Source organism: Sinocyclocheilus rhinocerous, unplaced genomic scaffold (assembly GCF_001515625.1).
Source record: "Sinocyclocheilus rhinocerous isolate Xijiao unplaced genomic scaffold, SAMN03320098_v1.1 scaffold892, whole genome shotgun sequence".
NCBI classification, from domain to species: domain Eukaryota; kingdom Metazoa; phylum Chordata; class Actinopteri; order Cypriniformes; family Cyprinidae; genus Sinocyclocheilus; species Sinocyclocheilus rhinocerous.
In genome coordinates, this window is record NW_015642825.1 from 1,357,554 (window position 1) to 1,383,610 (window position 26,057).

The 26,057-nt window shown below is 37.2% G+C and overlaps 1 protein-coding gene across 1 annotated transcript in view; it reads right to left on the reverse strand.

Moving 5' to 3' along the window:
* The window catches only part of LOC107756690 (5-hydroxytryptamine receptor 4), a 106,002-nt gene that overhangs the window by 37,137 nt on the left and 42,808 nt on the right, over nt 1–26,057 (reverse strand). Inside the window, exons 4-6 of the mRNA XM_016573892.1 lie at nt 21,881–22,081; nt 7,455–7,608; nt 904–1,460 (exon numbers count right to left, since the gene is read on the reverse strand). Of these exons, the coding sequence (XP_016429378.1) occupies nt 904–1,460; nt 7,455–7,608; nt 21,881–22,081 (912 nt within the window). The remainder of the gene's footprint in view (nt 1–903; nt 1,461–7,454; nt 7,609–21,880; nt 22,082–26,057) is intronic.

Sequence of the window (26,057 nt, forward strand, 5' to 3'; positions counted from 1 at the left end):
GGGCTTTCACATGGAGCAGCATTAACTACACAGAGCCGTTGCTCACCGACAAGCTGCGCAAAATATGATTGTGATTTTGCGCAGCTTGTCAGTGAACAACGGCTCTGTGTAGTTAATGCTGCTCAATGTGAAAGCACGCACGTGATGGAGATTTACCGCTGATTACAGAACCGGCTTTACTGACAAGATGCGCGTTAAATATCGCATGCGATTTATCGTGCAGCCCTAAATAGCATCACATATAAAGCTTCACATGTATGGGTTTTCTAACACGCTAGGTTTGCTCGGTAGCTCACGCGATATGGCGTTGCATTTGTTAGGGGAAGTGCTCCAGTACGAATCCTGTGAAACTAAGATTTGACAAAACAGCTCAAACCTGCGTATAAGTAAGCCCAGTTGCATCAGCGACTGCGTTTTTATATCACTTTTGCTTTTGTTAGCGCTATCGGGTAGGTATAGGGTTGGGTTTGATTAAGGGGGTATGTTATTTTCCAACACAAGAGAGCAGTAACCTTTTAGCGACACTCCCTGGACATTTGAATTATGAACCGCCACAATACGTGCCTGAACCAAAGCAATAAAAACACCGCAATACGTGCCCCTACAAACGTAATAAAACCATAGCCATGGTCACGTATTAAATGCGTGTTTTAGCGCCACTCACTGGACATTTCACTTTGAAACTGCCGCAAAACACGCAATAAGGTACGTAATATCGTGTTGCAGAAACGTTGCCACAAGCACATATTTTCAATGAGTCTGGGTTGATTTTGATGATGAGATTAACACTGGATGGTAACGTTACTGTTCCTTGCCATAATCTATCCTCGTTTCAAGCGTATTTTCATCTTAACCACACTAGAAAAGAGAGAAGGTGGTAAATGTAATGCTTCTCTCACTTACTTCAGGACGTGTGTCGAGCCGTTGATCTGCGTGGCCGTGCAGGTCGCTCCAGGGCCCAGGATGGAAGGTCGGCGGTAGCGCTTGTGTCCGCAGCAGAGGATGATGAGGAAGGCACGGCGAAAGGACTTGTTGAGGAAGGCGTAAAGGATGGGGTTGAGCATGGAGTTGATGTAGCCCAGCCAGAGGCAGGCCGCCCACAGCTGCTCAGGAACACTGTAGTCTATGAAGGGGTCCACCACGTTCGTGATGAAGAAAGGGGCCCAGCACAGGCAGAAGCAGCCCATAATGATGCACAGAGTCTTGGCCGCCTTGGTCTCGGTGCGCATGCGGTGGTTGCGTTGGTGGTCCGCGCTGTCCGCATTCCCTGCTTCTCCGGCCCGCTGCAGCATGCTGATCTGTCGAGCGTGTGCCCGCGCCGTGACGTAGATGCGCTGGTACGCCAGCACCATCAGGATCAGCGGTAAGTAGAAGGCCACGACTGAGCAGGTCAGCGCATATGGCTTGTTCACCATAAACACACACACCGTGGAGTTGCCAGAGAACTTCCGGTTCTCTATCTGTCAAGAGAGGGATGTTGACACATTCAGATTACAGACACACTAAAGAATGTACACTCTTAAAAATAAAGATTCCAAAAGATGCTTTTCACAGCAATGCAGTAGAAGAACCATTTTTGTTTTTTTGATCGGTACTTAAAAATAACCTTTTTTTTTCTTGTTTCTTTAAAAGGTTTTAAAATCTTAAGAACCTTTATCTACTATAAAGAACCCTTTGCGTAATGGAAAGATTCCAAGGATGCTAAAGGTTCTTAATGGATCCACATAGGGCTGCCTCGACTGAAGATTTTTCTAGTCGACTTATAGTCGTCCATTTAAGCCATTAGTCGACTAATCGCATGTTTATATTAATTTATTTACTTAAATATATACTGGGGGCTTTTAATATGTAGCCTATTCCACGCTCAAGTGCACGCACAAAGCTTGCTGCAAAACACTGGCAAAAGTAATGACTATGAATGTGTCGGAAAAATAGCAAGGAGATATTTAAATGATTTATTAATAAACTAGTGTTTTCTGAGTCAGTGTCGGCTACAGAGATGAAGTTAACGATGCCGACTCATCATCTCCGCAAGTACAGTGAGACGCCTTCAGAGAGAAATGCACCTTTCATATGGATTACATAATCAAAGTGTATTTGTTTTTTATTTTAATTGGTTTGTTTAAAAGCAGAAATGTCAAGCTTTCTATAGATAGATTTCTCAAAACTGTGAGGCAAGTAGCCGATATGCTGAGTTTCGGTTAATTGTTGTGACGCACTTCATTTCACAGAGACAGAGACGGCAGAAAGCGCCTCCTATTTGTTTTTTGTCCATATTGTGAGTGTACACAAATAAAAGTACAGTTTTGAATGATGTCTTACACTTATCTGTATGAGCAAAAATGACGTTTTTTTGTTTCCACTGTAATCAGGAAAAAATGTGCAGTGATCGTGCCGGCGCCGCCATGCCATGAAGTAGCGCTCTAATAGCTTCCACACTCCACATAAACACTTTTCTAGGTTAACATCACAGCGAGCGGCCATGTAAAGTTGCTACTACTTACATGTTTCAATTACAAATGATCCATATTTGAAGTCGAGACATATTTGGGCGAACGTTTGGATTTCATGCCTGATATACTGTAATTACCTCAAGGACCAGCCGTTAACAATCTGCCCATCACAAACAGTTTTTTTTCTGCGACTAACTGACTAGTAAAATTTTAGTTGACTAAGCCTCTTCTCGTCAACCAATGTTTAGTTGACTATTAGGGGGCAGCCCTAGAACCATAGATGCCAATAAATAAACTTTATTTTTAAGAATGTAGAAACACCATTTTTGGTTCTCCAAATCACCAAAATGAACAGTGAACAGTTCATGTGAAGAACATATTGACTTGAAATGAATCATGACATTGTCTTAAGTTAAATTTGTCTCGTATTTGAAGAAGTTTGCATTTTTTCCAGTTTATTGAAGCTGCTTTGAAACTGATAGTCCACTTTAGACATTCTATACTAACTATAAGTAACTTTGCTATGAGTAACTACATGTCAACTAACTCATTAAAGTTCACACCGGGACGATTATCGTGCGCGCTTATCGCCGACGTTTTTCGACGCGTCTTTTGTGTTCATACCCAAGCGATTTTCGCAGGCGATGAGCCGAGTGAACGTGCAAATTCACTCCCTGACATTAGATGGCGCTTAATGAAAAACAGAAATACCCCGGTACACATCGAATCCTATTTGATCTGCAATTCCTCTCCATAACAACTCCCTCTTATCGAGATTTTTGTAGTCGCTGTCGCGTTTGTCATAAAGCCCTTTGTGTTCAGACACCAATGAGACCAGCAGCTCTACATTCATCTTGCCTCGATGCATCTTCTTGGTCTACTTACTTCCTCTTTGTCGTTAGGTATCAATGTGTGCTCGGCAAGACCGTTTTGTGCTTGAGCGCCACCAAGTCGTGTTTTACTGTAACTTCAGCAGCTCCAGGCATGTGAACAAAAGCGCCAATCTCATTGGTCGGCCAGTTTTTAACGCGGTGCGTTAAACCATATAAAAAAATGCCCTTTGTTTAGTCACGAGGCGTTAAACGTTGCCGATAATCGCGTGCGATATTCGTCCCGGTGTGAACAAGCCTTTAGACTGTTAGGGTTAGGTTTAGAATAAGTTGACATGTACTTGCAAAGTTACTTATACTAAGTAGAATATCTGTTGATGGACCAACAAAGGAAAGTGTTAGCAGATATTAAGCAGACAGTCTACTAATACTCTAATGACTGCTAGTTGACATGTAGTTATGTAAGTTACTTATAGTTAGTACAATGTCTGAAATGGACTCAAAATAAAGTGTTTCTGTATTGTATAAAGAGTTATATAAATAAAGGTGACTTGACTTAAAAAAAAATCTTAAGTATTTGTTTCCACAATACAGAACCTTTTGTGATATGAAATCTTTAAGGTTTTATCACAGACTCCAACAAAGAGCATTCATTTTTAAAAGTGTAGGATGTTCTTTCACTAGTTTTCAGTGCTCAGCAGCTTCTCCCTCTGTGTCTGTTCATTAATATTCAACCCCACGTGTCTTTGGCTTCAGGGAACAGTCATGTGAGAGCAGAGGTGACTACTCACAATACTTCATCTGGTCAAACACAAGCACCTTCAGATGTGGAAGAGACCTCGGCTAGAGGGCAAGAGTCTGTAAATATTTTGCTCCTAAAATACACTATTTAGAGACTCTCACCACTTCATATTAATAAAACATGCTTGACATTCAAATCCTGTGACGTACGGCACTATATTAAGTGCATTAAATTTGTAACTAGTAAATTAATTACACTCCTCTAGAATTAAATTCAGCCTTTGATGCATGACGTCCTCTAGTGTGGAACGATTTTGAAAAGTCATTCAGGGTTTGATGACACATTCAAACCATCATGAGTGATGACCTTTGACCTTTGGGAGTGACATGCACATTCAACTCATTAATTCCATATAGTGTGAACAGACAGTGACGTCACTCTCTCTTCGACGCTGACAGTTTGTCTGAGGAAAATTACAGAGACAGAGGAAAAAGTGGCAGTAAAGACATTAAAGACATTAAGTGTCTTGACTCATTTGCAGTCTGTCTTTCTCCAGCATACAGCTCTTCAGGTAATCCATACTGTACAGTACAGACCATAAAGACAGTGCTGTTTAAAAGCAGCAGCTTTGATTCAGCAAACGTTTGGGGTCAGTATGATTTTTTATTCAGCAAGCATGCATTAAATTGATGCCAAAAGTGGCAGAAAATACATTTATAATGTCACAAAATATTATTTCAAATAAATGCTGCTATTTTGATCTTTATATTCATCAAAGAAGAAAAAAGCATCATAGTTTCCACTAAAATATTTAGGAGCACAACTGTTTTCAACATTGATAATAATCAGAAATGTTTATTGAGCAGCAAACCAGCATATTAGAATGATTTCTGAAGGATCATGTGACACTGAAGACTGGAGTAATGATGCTGAAAATTCTGATTTGCACCACAGGAATAAATTATGTTTTAAAATATATTACAATAGAAAATAGTAATATTTCGCAGTATTATGTTTTTTACTGTATTTTTCATCAAATAAATGCAGCCTTGGTGAGCATGAGAGAAACACAACAATTCTACTGACCCCAAACTTGAACATCTTAAATATAAACATCTATATATAAAGAGCATAGCATACTTCACATAGTTTGTACTTTTTAGCTGGATAAGTCAATTAAAAACCACAGAGAATCATTTCAGACTGTTATCCTATGAAACCATGTTCCAGTTACAAATGTTATTGTATTTTATTAATGTATAATTAGTGACATACATTAGAAAAATAGTGGTTAACCCCACAATTAATAACTAGTCACTGTAAGTGAAGAGAGCTTGATGAGAGAAATTACCAAGATGTTTTTTTTTTTAATCTGATCTAGAGAAGTGAGAATCATAAATTAAACACACACAGATATATACTGTTTACAAACAGGCTAGTACTGATTTGATCCACAGAGGGAAGTATCATGATGAGAGCTATTAATCACTGTTCATCTGCATCTCTCTCCTGTCTGCTCCTCCCAACACTCTCAAATCATAACGCTGAGCCCTCCAAGCTCGAAACCCAACAGCAACACTATCAATAATAAAAAAACTCATGAACTGCAAACATATTTCACATCAGTGTAAGGATTTTTTTTAATAAGCTGGACTTTGGCCCACGCTATCATTGATATTCAATATCAAACCGCTAATTAGTTCCTTTGAGAAGAGCTTTTGGCGGAACGGGAAGCTTGACTTGACTGTGAAAATGTGAAGTATAGGTAGCCATTAATGTAATGCCTGTGAACCAATGCAAAAGACTCCAGACGGCAGAATGCCAACTATTTACTTTGAATAGAATGCTAATTCTTCTTGCCAACTATTTACTTTAAATAGAATGCTAATTAATTCCTTTATATTATTTAAGTTTGAAGGAAGTTACAAACTTGGGCAGAGAAAACCACTTCAAGTCTCAATTATTTCTTAGATAAATCAGCTCAGGGGTTCTCAAGCTTTTTTGCAAATTGAACCCCTTAGATGTAAAATATTTACTTGAAGTACAGCCTGAGATTCTAATTAAAAAGATATTTTAAAAATTAATTGTTTTTAGTAGGTGTTTTATTTTGATGTTTATATTTTAAAATTATATAACATAGGGCATATTATTATTATTATGTTTTAATTCAAATTTTTTAAATGAAGATATAAATATATTGTTGTAAATCACAATTGCCTTGTAAAATAAAAAAATAGTATTTAATAATGATAGGCCTAATAATGACATTATTTTACACTGCAAGTTACAATACTATTATTTATGTCTTATAATACGTAACTTTCAAATTTTTAAATTTCCGAGTTGTAATTTTAGTGGAATAATGGTGAAATGCTGTAAACTTGAAACTTGTTGAAAATGGTGCAAACGTTAAAATAAAGTGAACCTAGCAGACTGTCACAATACACTTCGAGGAACGAGGAGACGCTGGAGAATACTTTAACAAGACTTTAATTCTAGGAACCAAGGGAGACGAACACAGGAAGACGTTTAACAGCGGACAGAGAACTAGGGACTGGGAACACGTTTTATACACACAGGAGGAGGGGATGACGAGACACACCTGGGAGCAATGAAACATCGAGGGAAACACCTGGGACAAATTAAACATGGGAAAGGAAGGCACATGAGGAGCAAAACAACCACAAAACACGGAACAGAGTCTGACACAGACATTGTGTTCCCAAAACGTGTGTTAAATATTTTGTGAGAGGCAGCGTTTACTGTGAACCAGGCCGTATTGAGATGCTGAAAATTGCACTAAGCTATATCATGATTTAATTTCAATTAATTGTGTAGCCGCATTTATTTATTTTAACTTTGCACTCAATTTAATTATTAGCTTTTCATCAACTCACAAAACCCCATTTGGGAGAGCCTGTATTAGAAACAGTACATCTGGTCAGCTACCAGAGACAGAAAACAGCAGAGTAAAACAGAAATGGTGTCACATCAGTCTTCACCCATGGCCATTTTTGTTTGTTTACTGGTAAGTATTGGATTAAGTTCCCTACCTGAGACTGTGGCATTTCATATTCTCCTCAATCAACCCACCCCTCAAAGCTGGTCTTTATGAGAGCCTCTACATACTGCAATTGCTTTCGTAGAAATATAGACAATGGCTTGGCTTCTATGCATGCATGCATAATTGCCTTTTGTAAAATGTATAGAAAGCGGAGAAGATGGTGAAATGCCTGAAAAGACTTTACATACATCACAAGTTTCCCTCACTCCCCGCACTTTTTATAGAGCATTTTAATAATCTACGCTTGCCCTGATTGCAAGGTGAGAGAGAATCAAAGAAACATCATTATTACATGAATCAAAGTCAGACTGCCTTCACACGCCTTATCAGCACAAACAGTCGACCATCTGATGGATGTGACTCACCAAATCATTTATTCCAATACTATTCCAGCCTTGCATTATGGGTAGGAAGGAAATAACGGTTGGGATTATCCAGCATCCTCCGATCATTAGAGCCACTCTCAGCGGTGTCATCTTATTCCCGTAGACCAGCGGCTGGCAACAGATGGCATAGTACCTGGAAGGAAAGGTAAAGAAACAGCATGTTGAATATTCTTCATTTGTCCAGCCATATAGTACATACAAAATGATTAAGATGAAATAATTGTACAGAAATATTGTTAATTGCATATAAATGTTGCTAAAATATTAATATGCAACCACAGATATATATTTTCTTGGAAAATGCATTTTCAGTATGCATGTGAATGACAACAACCTTGAAAAACCTGAAGGATGATGACCTGCCAGTGGCCCTGACTGACAAAATGTCAACCTATCAAGCATCTGGAAGACTCATATTCTGTCAAGCTGTTAGAACTTTCTGATCTGCTGTTCTAATCAGCTCAAGGTTGCTGGTTAAATGACACTGCTGACATTAAAGGTGAAGTATGTAACGTTGACAGCTAGCAGTTGAAATGGGTACTGCAGTCCAAATTCAAAATATTGGAGAGAGTTGGGCTCGAGACTCGACACTCACGCAGGTTGCCAGATTGAGGACACGCAACAGAAATGAGGAGTAACTGACAATGGAAGGTGACGAGCCTAAAACTGGAAGTTGATGAGTTGTTTTATCCATTTTTTTATATTTCTCTGGTCACAGAGCTTTTTAGATGGATGCTGAGGCTTTTTAGGTCGGTTAGAATCTGTGATCTCTGACCCAGTTTGTTTGCTGGCTTCCATGGCTGCAATGCACTGTGTTTTCCGCCAACTGGCAACCCGGAGTGTTGAAATACTATTGGGTAAACTGGCAGTGGGCGGAGTCACATAGACAAAAACAAAAACAGACATTCTGACACTGAACACACATTTCAAACTGGCTGTAGCCTTGTAGCTGTAGCCAGAGAAACAAGTATGTGAACTTGACTGAAAAATGAAATGTATCAGTATTTATAGATCAACTACCATTCAACAGTTTATAGATCCACTACCATTCAACAGTTGGGGTCGGTAAGGTTTTTTAGTGCTTTTGAAATAAGTCTCTTCCCCTTACTAAGGCTGCATTTATTTGATCAAATATACAGTATAAACAATGACACTGAAATATTATTACAATTTAAAATAACTGTCTTCTAGGTGAATACATCGTAAAATATAATGTATTGCTGTGATCAACGCTGAATTTTCAGCATCATTACTCCAGTCTTCAGTCACATGATCCTTCAGAAATCATTCTAATATGCTGATTTGCTGCTCAAGAAACATTTATTATTATTATTATTATTATTATATAAAAATTATTCACAAAGCTCTATTACCATTTTTTCCCAAGCAATACTAAAGGTTGACTAAGTAGAAAACCACAGGGTAAGGAAAAAAGAAAACTCTTGACTGTTAAATGAATGGCACTCAGTTAACACAGTCTACTCTGTTTGAGAGAGAGGAAAAATAAAGATGTAAAAGGTGAAGTAATCCTTGACCTGCACTAAGATATAACTTGGTGACTCACAAAAGTGTCATAAAAGTGCATAAAAAAGTGTCAATGCACAAAAAAAAGCCTTCAAGGAAACACCTGGCTACTGCTATAAATTGTTCTCAACTACTAAAGCTCAAAAGTTCAACTATTTTTGTTTAATAGAAACAATCCCTGACTTGTTGAAGAATTGAAGATTTAAGGACCAATCCCTGAAAGGTCTTTACCCCTTACACAACTTTTCACCCTTCACTTCCCATCACCTTCTAAGCCTCACACTTTACCATCTACAGCATGTCGTGAGATGAGCCTCGGATGGATATTTTCTGCCTTGTGGCTGTCAAGGATGCGTGTTTGCAGAGGTCTGCTATCTGAAAGAGTGATAGCAAGGGTTGAGGAAAAGCCACAGAGGACAGACTTTACTTACAATCCCTTCGACTGAACGGGACAGGTCTCTTTTTTTTCTCTCTGTCTTTGACCCAGATGTGTAAAAGCTTCAGTCTGTGTGTATCGAGGTTCCTGTTTACATGCATGCCTCCGGCCATGGAGTCTGCTAACCCAACCAAGTGTTCACCACAGCATGTTTAGAGCTACAACATGCTCTACCCCCATGTGCCAATATGGCCTCTGCCCCTACAGGTCAGAGTTTGGGTTATATTGGGCTTGAAGGCATCAATGCTTGTCCAGATTCTGAAAGCCTGTTTTTATAATTCCATTTGGTGGTGCAAAAATGACACATTTCACCTAGCTGGAAGCACAACAGGTGTTCTGAGTTATCTGTTGTGTCTAATTGGCAACATAACTCCACTAAAATGCCTACGTTAGGCCCCCAAATAACATCCTGATGCAATTTATTGACTCTTTATATGGGGGCGTTTGAATGGGACTCACATATCATTCTTCTGTAACAAATTTGGAAAGGTCAGGGCTTAGGAGATTTGCAGCAGTGAGAGGAAGTATTTGTTAGCGGGTCTGAAGCACTGAGCAAGCATTACTCACAGTCTTAAACCATTCCCAGCTTGTGTCAGATGACTCTCTGCTGCAATCCAGCACTGGACTCTTTCCGAAGTGCACATCTAGTCATTTTTTAGAGTTGGGTCAGTAAAATAAGTTTTAAGGCTTTGTGGTTTTTTACTGTTGAAATGTTTGGGGTCGGAAAGATGTTTTTTATGTTTTTTGAAAGAAGTCTCTTATGTTCACCAATGCAACATTTATTTAATCAAAAATACAGTAACAACAGTAATATTGTGAAATAATATTACAATTTAAAATTACTGTTTTCTGTTGTAATATATATTTAAAATGAAATTTATTCCTGTGATCAAAGCTGTATTTTCAGCATCATTACTCCAGTCTTCAGTGTCACATGATCCTTCAGAAATCATTCTAATATGCTGATTTGCTGCTCAATAAACATTTCCGATTATTAATATCATTGAAAACAGCTGCTTAATATTTTTGTAGAAACCATGACAATTTCTTTCAGGATATGTTAATGAATAGAACATTTATACGAACAGCATTTCATTGAATTTGAAATTTTTTGTAACATTATAAATGTCTTTACTGTCACTTTTAGGGATGTAACAATTCTCTCAACTCATGATGCGAAATGGTTTACGATACTTGTTTCACAATACGGTTTTCTTTTTAAAAAAAAAAAAAAAAAAAAAAGAAAAATAAATTTAAGACAAATTATAAGTGAAAAGGTGCCCTTCTATTACTTCTCAGACAAAATGCTTTTCGTTTGTGAAATTGAAATATGTCAAATGACATATATTCATAAACTGAAATTTTAAAACAAATGCCAAATTAACTAAATAAATAATACAAAGAAAATAATGAACAAACTAAGTGCCTCTGCTCTTTCCATTTAAAACTAGAGGCAACCACTGCATTTTAATCATGATCCAAACAAAGATGCTGCATACATGCAACATAAGCAGTTTTCGTTTTAAATTAGATTGTATAATTTTGAAATTTGAAGCAAAAATAGAATGATCTGACTTTAGCTTTGTGAAACTTTACTACATAAAACGTTAACGAAACAAAAACAGCAGACGGGCTGCATGAGAACGCAAATAAAATAAATAAATAACCCCAACATTTTGAACGGTAGTGCAGTTCACTTTGTTTTTTATTGGTCTGCAACTTTACCCAAGACGTCTGACTTTGAAGGTTGTACTGTACACAGCAGCTTTTTTTGTTTAATTACATAGTGCCTGATTTGAATTGGATCAATTTGGCCCACACTAGTATTCCCATTTCTCTAAACAGCTGAATTGGGACAGCATAACTAAGGCTACGCATATGCATAATGGGCTTAATGTTCTCTCATTGTTCTGGCTGCATTTACTTTAGCCAGTGTTAATAAAACTAAACATAATTAAAATGAGGTGACACAATTACAGCAATTGCTTTAGTGCATAATGAACAATATGTAAGATGCTCATTAAAATCATCACATGCCTAAGATGTCCTCAGGGATTTGGCCCTTATATTTTCAGTCTCCGGCTGATATTAGTGAGGGATAAACAAATTACCACCACTCGGCCTTTCACACCTACATCCAGTCTGCTGTGAAGAAATTCTGTCTGGAAGACTTGTGATTCTTGGGCTGACTGTCAGCCATGGTCTATTGGTGCTTATGCCAACTACAGCCCTGTCAAAGATGGATGTCACAGAGCCACTTCTGTGTACGTGCTCAACCAACGTATTGATTTCTCACCATGGCACCTGTAAGCGCTATCTATCTAAAGGGATGAAAGCAATCGCGGTGGAAAAAAAGCAGGTAGGCTTGAGACAACATCACAGTTCCAATGAACAGTAGCGGCATGACTCACATGGTGCCCGAGGCGAGGGATGAACAACCTTTATTTTAATCAAATAAATCATCAACTACACAGTAAGATTCAAAGATGTGATAAAATGTACCAATACAACAAGACACCCCAGGTGAATAGGGTAAAAAACACAACTAACAGATTTCACCATACTTCTCCAGTTTATTATGTTAAGAATTGCAAACAAATGTTGTATTACAAGAAATGTTGTTTAAATATGCAAATGATGCATTATCTAATTAAATATGCAATAATTTGCATACATTTACAGAACAGAAATCTAAACACTGGATAAAGCCAGGTTCAAAACTCTTGTTTCATTTGCTGATTTTTTAGTCAAAAGTTTTTACAGAGGGGATTTTGGATATTTATTTTTAGCACTCCATAAATACAGTCAATAGCCAGAAAAAAACACTACATTGTCACAATTTTTAATTAACCAGACAACAAAAATTTAAAAAATTTTTTTACAATTAAGTAATCACAAAAATTATATTATTAATTATATTACAATATTTAGCCACTTAAAACAAAAGGATCTGTTTTTATACCCTTTGATAAATCATATGCATTCCATACATGAAAAAAATATTGATAATAATGAAGTCAAATAAAATAATAGAAAAAATAGTAATGTTAATGAAAAATTACCCAACTATCAGCAAACAAACTCACAACCAAACATTTTCACCATGTTTTCAAGAATAAAATGTTGTATAAAATCAAATAATAAACATTTAAAATCTCTGCAAAATCCTTCAGAATGTAGATAGTAATAAAACTGTAAAGTTTGGTACGTGTAAGTACAACTAAAATGGAGATTTCTGGCTCAGTGCAAAAGAAAAAAAAATCATTGAGAAAACGGCCTTTAAAGATGTGTATTGCAATTGAAGCCTACAGATGCAAATAGATAAAGTGCAATAAAATAAACACTTAAAAGTGTATTTTGGATGTTTTCATTCCACTAGTCTGAAACAGCATATTATGAAAAGCCAAACAGCCCAAAAATCTTGCCTTAAGCTTTAAATATAAATGTTAGTAATGTCAAACCGGTCAAATACTGTATGTGATAATCAAAATTGTAGGTACTTCAATAAAAAAATGACACCATGAATTATCGATCATCTGTCTATTGCAGCAAGTCGCATCAGGCCACCGCATGGCTTTCCTCTGAAAACTCACACTGAATTTCAAGAAGCACTGAAGCACTGTCCATATGCTGCCCACTGGATTTATATTTGATCAGAGACATGAAATCAGACCTGTGATCAGAATCCGCAATCTGCAGTGAGTTTTTGCACAACTCCCTAAGCATGGATGAATGTTTAGTCATGCAAACGGGTTTCCCTAAGGGGTCAGGGCCGTGGGGGAAATAGCATCGTGAAAGTCTGCGTGAAAATCCAATTCCAAGCTTGGCTGGCATCGGACAAGCGTGTGATGTGGAGAAATTAACCTCCAGCCAAATGAAAAGCAAACGTCTGGGCTGAACGGGCAGACACACACTTCTAATGACTATAAGCTCACGAGTGAGAGCCACCTATATCACTGCTTTCACAGGCTGACCGTTTCCCGCTCTCTGTGGCTCTTTCAAGTTTCAAGCTTCATTCATGAATGCAGGAATATGAATGTAGAGTTTGAGTGATGTGTGGCTATTTTTAGTGGGTTATATAAAGTGGTTTGTAATATAATACTCTTTCTATAAGCTGTCAAAATAGTTCTAGAGATCTAGTAGTCTTGACACAGAGCTTGGTAGATTATTTACAAATTGTAGTCCATTACTTATTACAGATTACATGATGGAAACTGTAGCTAGTAACTTAAAGGGGTCATATGATGCGATTTCAAGTTTTCCTTTCTCTTTGGACCTAGGTTACTCATTTAGGTCATGTACTCTGAAAAGTAATTTATTCTTTTAGATTACTTTATTTTTTATTTTTTTACTGTACCATATTGATATAAAAAACAGAGAAAGAAAATATATTCCTTTTTTAAATCAACATCATAAAATGCATTAAACATTACATTGGTGAGTTGATAAAAAGCTAATAATTAAACCATTAATGTAAAATAAAAATAATTAAAACACTTAAACACTAAAAAAATAAAATATATATATATATATATATATATATAAATATTTTATTTGCTTACCTGTATGTCAAAGTGACCATTAACTGACATCAGAGAACTGTAAACATGCAAATGTGTTGTTAAATTATTTGAAATATTAACATCCTCAGAGATATTTCAAGTAAATACTTTATTTTAAGGGGTTAGGCTGACAAAAACGTTGAATCCCTGCATTACATGAACAAACAATAATAAACAAAAGACATAAAGTCCATGTGACGTCCATACAGATTCAAAAAGTGAATTCTTGCTGGGAACATGTTTCTGGCAGTAAAACAAGCCTGGAAAACACACAATCTTTATTGTTGTCATATAAAGTTTAGGACAGAAAAGTGCAAAGTTCTTCGTATTAAAAATGGAAGCTGGGATACAAAGGGAAAGTATCACAGTCATGCTGTTTTGCCAATAAAAATGACACACACTAAAGGGTGCATTGAAATGATTACGACCTCAATTGAAATCTTACAGGAATGCATCAGCTTAATGAGGAATAACACTGCAGTCCCACTGTGCAGCAGTCTACGGCATTTCGTAACCGCCGCTGAAAGACTTCCTGACAGCTCCCTGTTGCTCTGGAGACTGATCAGGTGCGGCACTCCACATTTCATTTCTGTAGTGCCACATGGGTCTCTTTCTTCCATGCTGCTGAGGTGTGCAAATAGTCGTGACAGTAAAACCTTCTAGATCAGTTTACAACTTGCAAACGTGTTCTTGCCAGGTCACAGGCTCTGTGTTGGAAGTTGCAGATGATTTTGTCTGCTTAATGCAATGTTGTCAGTACATACTACACTAAATACTACAGAACCATACTTTTACACTGAAATCAATCTTATTTTCAAACATCTTTTGCATTGTTTTTGAGTAAAAATAACTTAAAAGGCATTGCAACTACGAATTGTTGCAAATGTATCCCTAGCAAAGTCAACATGAAACTGCATTTGCAACCCATTTTAATTCTGTAATATTGACATTTCAATGTGAATCTACACGTTTAGCAAGATTTTTTTGTGACTTGTGAATCGGTTGATTCATGTATTCATTCAAGTGGCCTCAATGCAATCGATTGTGGAGGATTACATTGCTGGCAAAAACTTTAAAGAAGGCTTTTGGACCAGGATAAGGAGGGCTGAAGGTCAAGTTCAGCCTCAAGACGCATCCCAATTGTAACGGTTCATTGTCAAAACTATCAAAATCATTTATTGCTGTAACCTTTATTACATAACATAATTGGCAGTACATTACTAGGGCTGTTAATATGTAAGATTTTATATAGTCTGCATTCCTAAAGGCCAATTCACACCACACGGACAGATGCAAACCAACGCCTACCATCATCAGATTATACGGCACTTCTCAGACATTCCAAAACTCGACAAACGCCGATTCAACATTGATTTCAATCGGCGAAAACAAGCAAGATCGATGTCAAGGGACGCCAACGGGGTTAACACATTGATCCGACAAAACCCTACAAATGTGCATAAATAGCTACAATATTAAGCTATTGGTTAACATTAATTACAATGTAACAATGTTACAATGTTAACTACTGACAAAATTTTAGAAAGGTTTGTTTACCAGGATTCATTAACAAATGTCTAAATACACACGTCAAAATAGATTACACTTGATTTTGATTGTCTGGATTGTATGCATTCAAATTGTTGAATACACAACTTTTATCAATAAAGCAGCCTTGCTATTGAAAATCTGTATTATATTTCTCAGCAACGAGGTAGTAATGTCACTGTTTTTGAAATAACTAAACTCGCAATTTCAGTATTAGTAGAGAGACACTGCACCCTCTTATTCATTCAAATAAATTACTACTTTATTTTACTTCCAAATTGTAAATCTAATGGCCTGTTATATTAAATAACTATCTGTAAATAACTATCTGTCCAGTCAGAATTTTCACTGAAAACATCAATGACAGCTTTAACTTGCCCATACTGGCAAGTGACCATGGTATAAGCATGATAATCCATCGCTAAGTGTGCATTTACATTGATACACATTGTGCAAGGGCGTAGAATTTCGCAGGGATGCTAGGGACATGTCCCTACCAATATCCAGCGACTATTAAATTGTCCCTAGCAATAATTTTGATCAAACAATGAAATGCCTGCTGTCTGCCATTATGTCCCCACCAATGCCAAAATCAAACCTACGCCCTTGACATTGTGCAATCATTTAATGCACACAGCCATGGATTATCCTTCCAAATGAAAAATGAATTGAAAAAGCAATTGAAAACCTACAAATGTAACAAGACATACAACATATGCATTCTGTGAAGAGAAAGTTCAACCAGAAATGAAAATACTGTCATCAGAAGATCTATTTATAAATAAAAGAAGACATATTTCCATTTTTGGATGAAATATCTCTTTAATATCAGCTGCTGTCTTGCAGTTTTTAATATCAGCTGCAGTTTGACTTCTCAGGTAACTTTGATAATGATAATGAAAACAATGTTTTTTGCTATTGTGGCAGGTTGACATTGTGTTTTTGTGCTATGACTCCAATGTGTGTCATTTTCTGCATGGCTTACTCTGATGTAAGCACAATGTAAGCGCAAAACCTTTGGGACAGCTTTGTGCATGCTGTATTCTCTGCACCTGTTTATAACACCATAAAATATATGACCTTGCTTATCGTGTATATTTCCCAAGTCACCCAGAAGACTACAATGAATTTCTCAACTGCTGATACACACAGCAATTATCAAGAAGAACTGCAGAAGTTTCTAAACTATATGTAAGTGGCGGCTCATGACACACAAATAACACAGCTAACGGGCACCTACAATTAGTATTCAACCGGAATGAGTCAGATGAGTGGAGGCATAATGGAGAGCACTAAATTAAGCATTAAATCAACACTGAGACTGCAGATCATCTGAAGAGACTCATGCCATATCGCAGACTCTAAACACATGCTGCTCGGCGCGTGGGGTTTGTGTGAGAAATGAGAAGAGACTGCTACTAACCTGAAGGCCGAAGAAGAATTACATGGGAGAAAACAGCTTTTAAGAACAAGGCGGAGCGCATTTCACATAGTCTAAATTGAGATGACATGGCTATTATTGCTGTGTGTGCTAAGTGAGTGCCGGAAGGACACTCGGCCAGCCTCATTGTCAAAACTCAGAAGGGCAAATGACTTGTGAAATAGCTGGAAAAGGTGCCATTTCCCTTGCACGAGATCCATGATTGTAATAAGTGTAGCCAAGTTGACTGGAACCTCTTAATTCCTTCATACTCAGGAAAACATCACAACAACGGCACAGGAGTAGATGCCAAGTGGAGCGTGAATGCGATAAATAGTAACAGGAAAGACAAGATGAACAGAAACATGGAGATAGCATAAAAATCTCTTCCTACAATTTTTTTATTTTTACAACCCTCAAACAATCACGTACAAACCTGCCACTTTTTTGTAAATAAACATTAATAGACTTTATTATTGAACAAGTCATATGGACTTGTTTTTGGAGCTTGACAAACCCTGCTCACAAAGGGAAGAGAGTAGGGCTGTGTATTGCCAACAAAGTCACTATACGATACGTATCCCGATACGGGACTACACTAATTTTCACCTCAGCAGAATTGAGTAAAACAGCTGTTTATTAAACATAATTAAACTATTGGGCCGTTGATTACTATTGGCAGCGCAGGCAGTTGACCTCTGCATTATGAACGGCCTCCATAACTGTACCATAGTATAACAATACAGGTAATGGCATAGGTTTCATGTTAACATTGGGCACTCCCCACCAGGTACAATATTCTGATTGTTTGCATCTTGTTTTTAAGCCCATAAATAATAATGTACTCATTCTAATATATATTGTAATGTACTCATTCTATTATATTAATAAAATCGCCTTGCATTGCTGGTAGGTTAGCACTGCACAAATTAACACACTCTCTACGTTTAAAAAAAATAAAAACAAAAATTAGAAGTGTTCTTAACTAATAATGCGCTGTCTTCACTGTAGCTCACATTACATTCAGTCCAGTGTTGCAAAGTCTGCGGTTTTCCTGCGGAATTGGGCTACTTTAACACTGTTGCCGCGGGCTGTTTTTCATGTCCGCGGGTTGAAGCGACCCCAAATAACGTGATATTTATCCTCTAAAATGCATATTTTACCAGGGGAACCCCGCCAAAAAACGTGTGTTTTATCCCTCGGAATGCAATTTGTAACGGGGGACCCCCCTCGAAATGCGATTGGGCTAGTTTTGAGTAGCAATTGGGTGGGTTTTGTTGTTAAAACCTGGCAACCCTGATTCAGTCTCTTATTCAGCGCTGCCCTGCAATTTCATCCATAAAGGAGCTTTACCGCTGAAGAGCTACCATATCTTTCTCAACAAAGAGTTGGTAACATCGTTTCTGAAGCAATTAAAGCCACCGCTTCACTGTTAATAGAGAAACACAGGAAAAACGGAGGCAATTCTTAAATGCAATGTCTCTCTCTCTCTCTCTCCCTCTCTCTCGTAAATGAACACTTGATGAATTACACTTCTGGGAATAGAATAGCTGTCGAAGTGGAGATCACTAAACTGCAAACTTACCAGTGTTTTCAGAAAGCCAGTGCTTTTTTCCACAGCGGAGAGAGAGCGTGTACACATGGTTGTCAGGTTGACAAAAAAAGTAACACACTTATCAGATAATTCCGTATTGTGCAAGTGTGAAGCTCTGTTTCGGGGATTACGTCTCTTTATATCAGGCAACCTGGTTAGGTTCCACTGCAGCCAGATTAAACCTAGTTGTAGCCTATATATTATACTCTATCTATTCATTATTTTTTTTAGAAACCTTGCACTTTTCAATTCCGTTTTAAATGCTGTTCTTGTATTCAAATTAAGCGCAGTCCAACTGCTGCGCACGTGCCATGATATCGATACTGAAACAGCTGTATCGATATCCATATCGCCAAGTGCCTGTGACGATACATCGTCGTATCGAACACAGCCCTAGAAGAGAGCAGCTGGGACTTTTGGCTAAGTTTCTCCTTTTGCCCAATCTTGGAAGTGTTCCATTCATGAGCTCTTACTTGTAAGTCGACTATGTACAAGCCCCTAAGTTTCTGCATGTCGCATTATATGGTGGCTCCAGTTGTCTGTCTAAAATAAAATAATTTTATATCGAAGTGCATTAAATTGTATTGAATGTGCTTGTACTTAAAAGCAGGGGTGGTTTCTCCATTAGGGCGACTGGGCGACGCACCACCAAAGCGCGAAAGGTTTTTTTTTTTCACATTCAACCACAGTGTTATGCTAGCTTTCACTATTCTAGACTTTTTGTTCTGCCTCTAAATAGTCCAATCAGCGTCGAGTCGCGTTTTGAATGTTAACAACAAGAAAAAATGAAAAACTACTTTAATATACTTATCAAATGTGAAAAAAGAAAAAAAAAAAAAAAACAGAGAGAGACAGGGACAGCTACGCCAACTCAAATTCAGTTGTCAGTTGAAATTGTCCATACATATTTGAGCTGTACTCTACTTTACTGGGTCAAAAAGGAACTCTATGCACTGCAAAGTCATGTCACCATATGTTTTTCCTCATCGAATTAATTGCCATTGACTTCCATATTATTTTTCCATACTTTGCAAGTCAATAGCTACCATCAACTGTTCAGTTACTTCAAAATCTTCTTTTGTGCCCAATAGATAAAAGAAACTCATACAGGTTTGGAACAACTTAAGTGTGCATAAATGATGATTATTTTTGGGTGAACTCTCCCTTTAAATAAATTTTTACATGATGGCCATTGCATCAAAAGCAGCTCATGATGGCATAAAGATAACTACTAGAAGAAATAGAAGCAAAGACTGGCATGCATAGACTGCAATATCGTATGTTTGTTTGTAGGCAGGCTATGTAGCAACTAGATAGTTACAACATTATTTGACTCTCAAGTCAGTGGAAACGTAGGCCAGAATAAAGAGAGAGAGAGAGAGAGGTACACGTCAAACGAAGAAAGAGCAAACCAAATATTATGAGTCCCCTCCTCTCGATGAGCCCTCAGGCCCCCTTTAACGAGCGAGGCACTGGAAGGCGGCCTGTGTGACTTCAGGGGCCAAATGACGTAAACCAGGGAAGCAGCTGAGCACTCAAAGCTCATCCTGAATATCAGCGCTGAGGTCTAATGCATCACTCTGGGGTAAAGGGCCAGAGCTGAAAGGCTGGTTCATGCAAACTAAGGCTTAGTGCTTTACTGAACAGCTAAATGGAGTAGCTTTACAATGTGCCAGTGTCACACAAGATGCTTGAGATACTAAACCGCGTCGAGTACCTCTTATTTTTTATTTTTAATATTCACAATGGAGTGCTTGCTTCTGACAGGAACAAGGGCAGAAACTAAATAGAATGTCAAAGAATAAAACGGATTACATTTGAATGCCCATTCACAGATTTTAGACGAATTATCCATTAAATTTATACGCAGAAGAAAGATAAGCTCAGACTGAGAAAAACATGACAAAATTGGTTGCTCTTGGGGTTCCTGTATTTTTGTTGTTGTTTGCTCTTGTGGTTATTACAGTAATTCTTTAAAAGCCTCAAACGCTAGCCAAGCGGACAGAAGCCGAACACAATTATAGACACTTTAACAAACAACCTTAATGTTTCACAAAGAGCAACAATCTTTCATGAAACCTACAGCATTTATGCATTATAAATCAGAAACATATGCAAAACTGAACATAAGAATTGTTTATCCATACTGTCACTAATGTGCCCTTGAGTAAAGCACTTAACTCCAGGCTGATCCAGGGGATTTTTTCTTTAATAGGACTACTGTAAATTGCTTCGCATAAAAGCATCTGCTACATCTGAGATTTTCATATGTTTTGGACTATTAAATATGCTGATCCCCTGTGGGGGACACCTTTCCTAAAATAAAGGCATATATTTTCATGTATAAAAACCAATTTGTTAAAAAAAAATAAACTTTTTTTGTTGCTTCTAAAACTTAAAACGGTTATATTTTTTATATTTTATTTTTCATTGTTTTATTGTTTAAATGAAAACTATTAATTAATTTAATAAAATTATTGAAAGCTTTATCATATACAAATTATGTCACTGTACTAAAGTCCAAAATGAATTAAAGTAGTAAATTATTGTAATATTTAAAAATATTTTTTAATATTTACTTTCAATTAGGCTGGCATCGTTTGACTATGCACTATGAGAGTAATGTCAGGTGTATTCCTCTTTTTTCATTTCTTACTATTAAAACCTGTTAACAGTATTATATATATATATATATATATATATATATATAAATTTGACAAAATAATACAAATTATAATTTTACAAAAGATTTGTATGTCAAATAAATTATGTTCTCTTAAACTCTCTATTAATCAAAGTATAAAAAAATAAATTACGATTTCCACAAAAATATTAAGTAGCACTGTCAACACTGATTATAACAAGAAATGTTTCTTGAACACCCATTGCCTAAAAAAAGACTTGTTTTTTCTCTCTCTCTCAAATGTTCCCTGGAGCCATTAGCATCTCTTTGCGCTCCTCTAGTCTGAAAACCCCGCTCTGTCCAACAACAAGATGTTCCTCAGTCACATATTTTTAACCGTTTGCCTGTTGCTCGACTCTAAGAGTTTATTAGGTTCATAATCACAGTGTTGATGGATGATTTACTTGGCAAGGGACTTTGTGTGGCCGCACATAGATCGCCATGGAAACAGCATCCCTACACAGTCCACAGAACTAAACTCTCAAGTGCTAGTCCTCTGTGGCGAAACAATTAAGGGCTGCCATGACAACAGCAACTGCAGTCATGTGTCAAGACTATACATTTATGGAATTTCAATTCATAGCACTTGATTTATACACAATGAAAATCCTGAAATGAAATGGGCGTTTGTTTTTTACCTGTCGAGGGATATGCAGCACAGGTGTAAGATGGAAGCGGTGGTCAGCAGCACGTCCAGAGAGGTGCGGACCAGGCAGAAGGTCTCACCGTAGATCCAGTTCTGATGGATCAGTTCTATGGCACCAAACGGCATCACCAGCACTGACACCAGCAGGTCAGCAAACGCCAGCGAGACGATGAAGTAGTTGGTTTTGATTTTCCTGCGGGACAAACAAAAAGCATATGTTCATTTCTTCTTTTTTATGAATTCAGCTGAAAAAAAACAGTCATTCTATAACTTAGGTAACACTTCACATGAGGAATAAAGCGTAAAAACAATACAGTATGATTTCTCAATAAAACTGTGAAACTCACTACTATTGGTTTCAGTTGATATTAGGGGCGTGCGATATTGACAAAAAAATTATGTCTCAATATTTTTGGGGAATTTTTCGATAATGGTAATTAAACAATATTTTGCAGAGTGTGTTTTTGTGCTGGTACCTTGGCTGGTTTAGGCCTGTCATGGATAAATAAAAGTAACACTAAAACCGTCAGTAGGTGGCGGCAAATTCCTGTTATAATAAGTGATTCATTGAATCATTCATTCAAACCATTCGTCGTTCAAAACGGCTGATTCATTTAGAAATGAGCAAGGGACTGTTTTCCGAATGGATCATTGAATCATCGACTCAAATTTGTTCAAAATCAGATTCATTCAGGAACGAAACACCGCAGTGTGTCTCTGAGCCGCACAAATGTTCTGCTCTGGCTTGGATTGGAACGTTTTTCATTGGTGAAACAGAAAAACAGACAATATTGTGTTTAAAAATTTAACTCACTCAGTATTCTTGTTTGTTGACCTACTGTATAAAATCAATATCACATTCAAAATCACGCTCATACGCTGATATTCGGGAAAACAGCACTCTTGCTTGTGTGATATTACTAAACTATATCACATCTCATGTATAATATATATATAAACAAAAGCCCATACAGGGATATTTTTTGCTCTCATAACTTGAATTATAGGGCATTTTAACTGCAATCTAATCACGCAGTGAATGCTTTTGGACTCTCAAGACGTGTTTTGTTTCTTTTTTGCAAATTAAGTGGCATACTCGATAACGTCAGCTTGCACAGTTAAAATAACAATTACAATATTAAAGCTGCAAGCAGCGATGAAAGGGCCCTCGCACCCGGGCTCACCGCCACCCGGTGGCTTTTGGAAAAGAGCAAAGAGTGGGCAATATGCATTTAAAGTGGTAAATATAAGAGGAATATGTCAAAGTCATTTATATGCGCCAAACTTCCTGCTGCCAGCTGGTGGCGCTATGACTATAACTGGACGTTGGCATATAGATGTCTTCAGGCCAAGACTTTTATCAAACATGTGAAGTCTGGTGCAGATAGAACATGGTATGTTTGAGTTAGTGCAAACAAAGTCATTTCCTGTTGCCAGCAGGTGGCGCTATAATTATTACTGAATATTGATGTGTAGATGTCTTCAGGCCAGTATTGTTACTAAACATGTGATGTTTGGTCCACATTGGACATTGCATGTTTCAGTTAGTGTAAACAAAGTCAATTCCAGTTGCCAGCAGGTGGCGCTATGATTATTTTTGAATATTGGCTTTAAGATGTGTTCTGGCCAGGACTCTTTATCAAACGTGAAGTTTGGGGCAGATCGGACATTGTATGTTTAAGTTAGTGTAAAACAAGTAATTTCCTGTTGCCAGTAGGTGGCGCTATGATTATAACTGAATATTGGCATGTACATGTTTTCAGGCCAGGACTCTTATCAAACATTGGAAGTTTAGGGCAGATCAGACATTGCATGTTTAAGTTACTGTGAAACAAGTAATTTCCTTTTGCCAGCAGGCGGCGCTATAATTATAACTGAATATTGGCTTTTAGATGTGTTCAGGCCAGGACTCTCATAAAACGTGTGAAGTTTGCGCCAGATTGAGCATTGTGGGCATGAGTTACAACAATTTCCTCTTTCATGGTATTAATTCCATGCTTTAGCACTTAGTAAGTCTTGCTAGCATGTTTGAGCATATTTCTAGCATGTTTAGCACACAAAGCCATATTTTTACTGTGTTGCTAATAGTGCATCACAGTGTTACACGTGTCACTTCCTGTTGCCAGCAGGTGGCGCTATTAGTATAACTGAATTTGTGCATGGGTATTTGTTCAGGACTTAACACCTATCAAACATGTGAAGTTTGAGGCAGATTGGACATTGTATGCATGAGTTACAACAACTTCCTGTTTGATGGTGTTAATAGCATGCTTTAGCACTTAGCTAAGTGTTGCTAGCATGTTTGAGCACATTTCTATTATGTTTAGCACACAATGGCATATTTTACTGTGTAGCTAATTGTGCAGCACAGTGTTAAACATGTCACTTCCTGTTGCCATTAGGTGGCGCTATGACTAAAACTGAATCTTTGCATGTAGATGTGTTCAGGCCAGGACAGTCATCAAACAAGTTAAGTTTCGGGCAGATTGGACACTGCATGCCTGAGTTATGTAAACTTCCTGTTTCACTGCATTAATAGCATGCTTTAACACTTAGCTACGTGTTGCTAGCATGTTTTTTCATGTTAAGTGTACACAGCGTCACTGATTATAATGGGTTCTACTGTATTTTGCCGCACGCGTCCGGTGTAGACACGGTGTTTAATGTCGTTGGTGAGGAGGGAAGCCTGTGTGTGTCCTATGCCTTAGTGGACAGCATGAAACCCACAAAAAATAAATAAATAATAGAGAGAGAATAATAATAATAATAATAATAAAGGGGGGCGCGACCAAAAAAGTTTGAGAACCACTGATTTAGAGTAAGTTTGATTCACTAATTATTAAATGTTGACATTTAAGACAGCTTTCGCCACCTCAATTCCCATGGAAACAGCAGCGTAAAAGCACTGCCCAGGAATAGAAAGCACATTGCCCACACAGAGTGATCGAAAAAGACCATTCCTGCTCATGAAGAAGATCATTTCTTTAGACGTAGATCTCACAGACGTTGTTTCTAATCATTGGTGGGTCAATAATGATTAGCAATGACGCTTGAAACCTTTATATTTCTGCCACATGCATTCGTTTCTAGTTTAAATTTACATTCAGTTTAGATTAGCTGTTAAACTGCATTGTGAAAATCTTTTTCTAGTATACAGTAGAGACAGAAAAATCATCAAAATGCCTCTTGTACCTATAAACTCTAATGCAATTCTCAGCCAACGCAATGTTTTCCCTCAAGATTGACACTGACTATGTAATTGTAGGCTGAAGCCTGTTATTGTGACCGCAGGCTGGAGGAAGAGGTAACCCCCTGCCGCTCATTACAGACTAATGAACAGCAGGGAAGTTGAGATAAAGAGCCGATAAACCGATAAAGAGTCGGTTCAGCCGCAGAACGTTTGACACTTCTGTCATTCATGAGCTATGAAGCTCCACCTGTCTAACACATAACAGAAATCTGAACGGTTATGTGGGTAACACTTTATAATAAGTATATAGTAAGAAATTGTTTACAAATAATTTGCAAACTATTAGATTACAGTTAATAGTTATAGTTAATATATTTATAGACTATATACAAATAATGTGTTCTTCATTCATTGGCACAGTAATTAAGTGTTATTGTTTAATTATCTCACATGTAAAGAGTTAGATAATGCTTATTAATGGTAAATAGTTCTCACTTTAGATTAGGTCATGGAAAATCAGAAATTGCTTTAAACCAACTAATATTGGACATTAATTGCACTAGTATTAAGAGTTCATTAAAATGTTTACAAATACATTAAGCCAATCCCAGAAGCTAAACATTAAAATCAATCAATCAATCAATCAATCAATCAATCAAAAATTACATAATGATCTCAATATGAAATACATACAAATACTCATTTGATCATGTTGTTAAAATACATCAGTTTGGATTAGGGTAGTTTTAGGGGGTAGAATATACAGTTTGTACAGTAAAAATTTACAGTTTGTACATACATTTTTTTTTCTATAGAAAGTCCATATACAACATAGAAACCCAACGCGCGTGTGCGTGTGTGTGTGTGTGTGTGTGTGTGTGTGCACGCTTAATGTATTTGTAAACATTTTAAGGAACAATGAATATAAATGCAATTAATGTCCAATAAAGGCTGATTTAAAGCACTTAATGTCATTCCG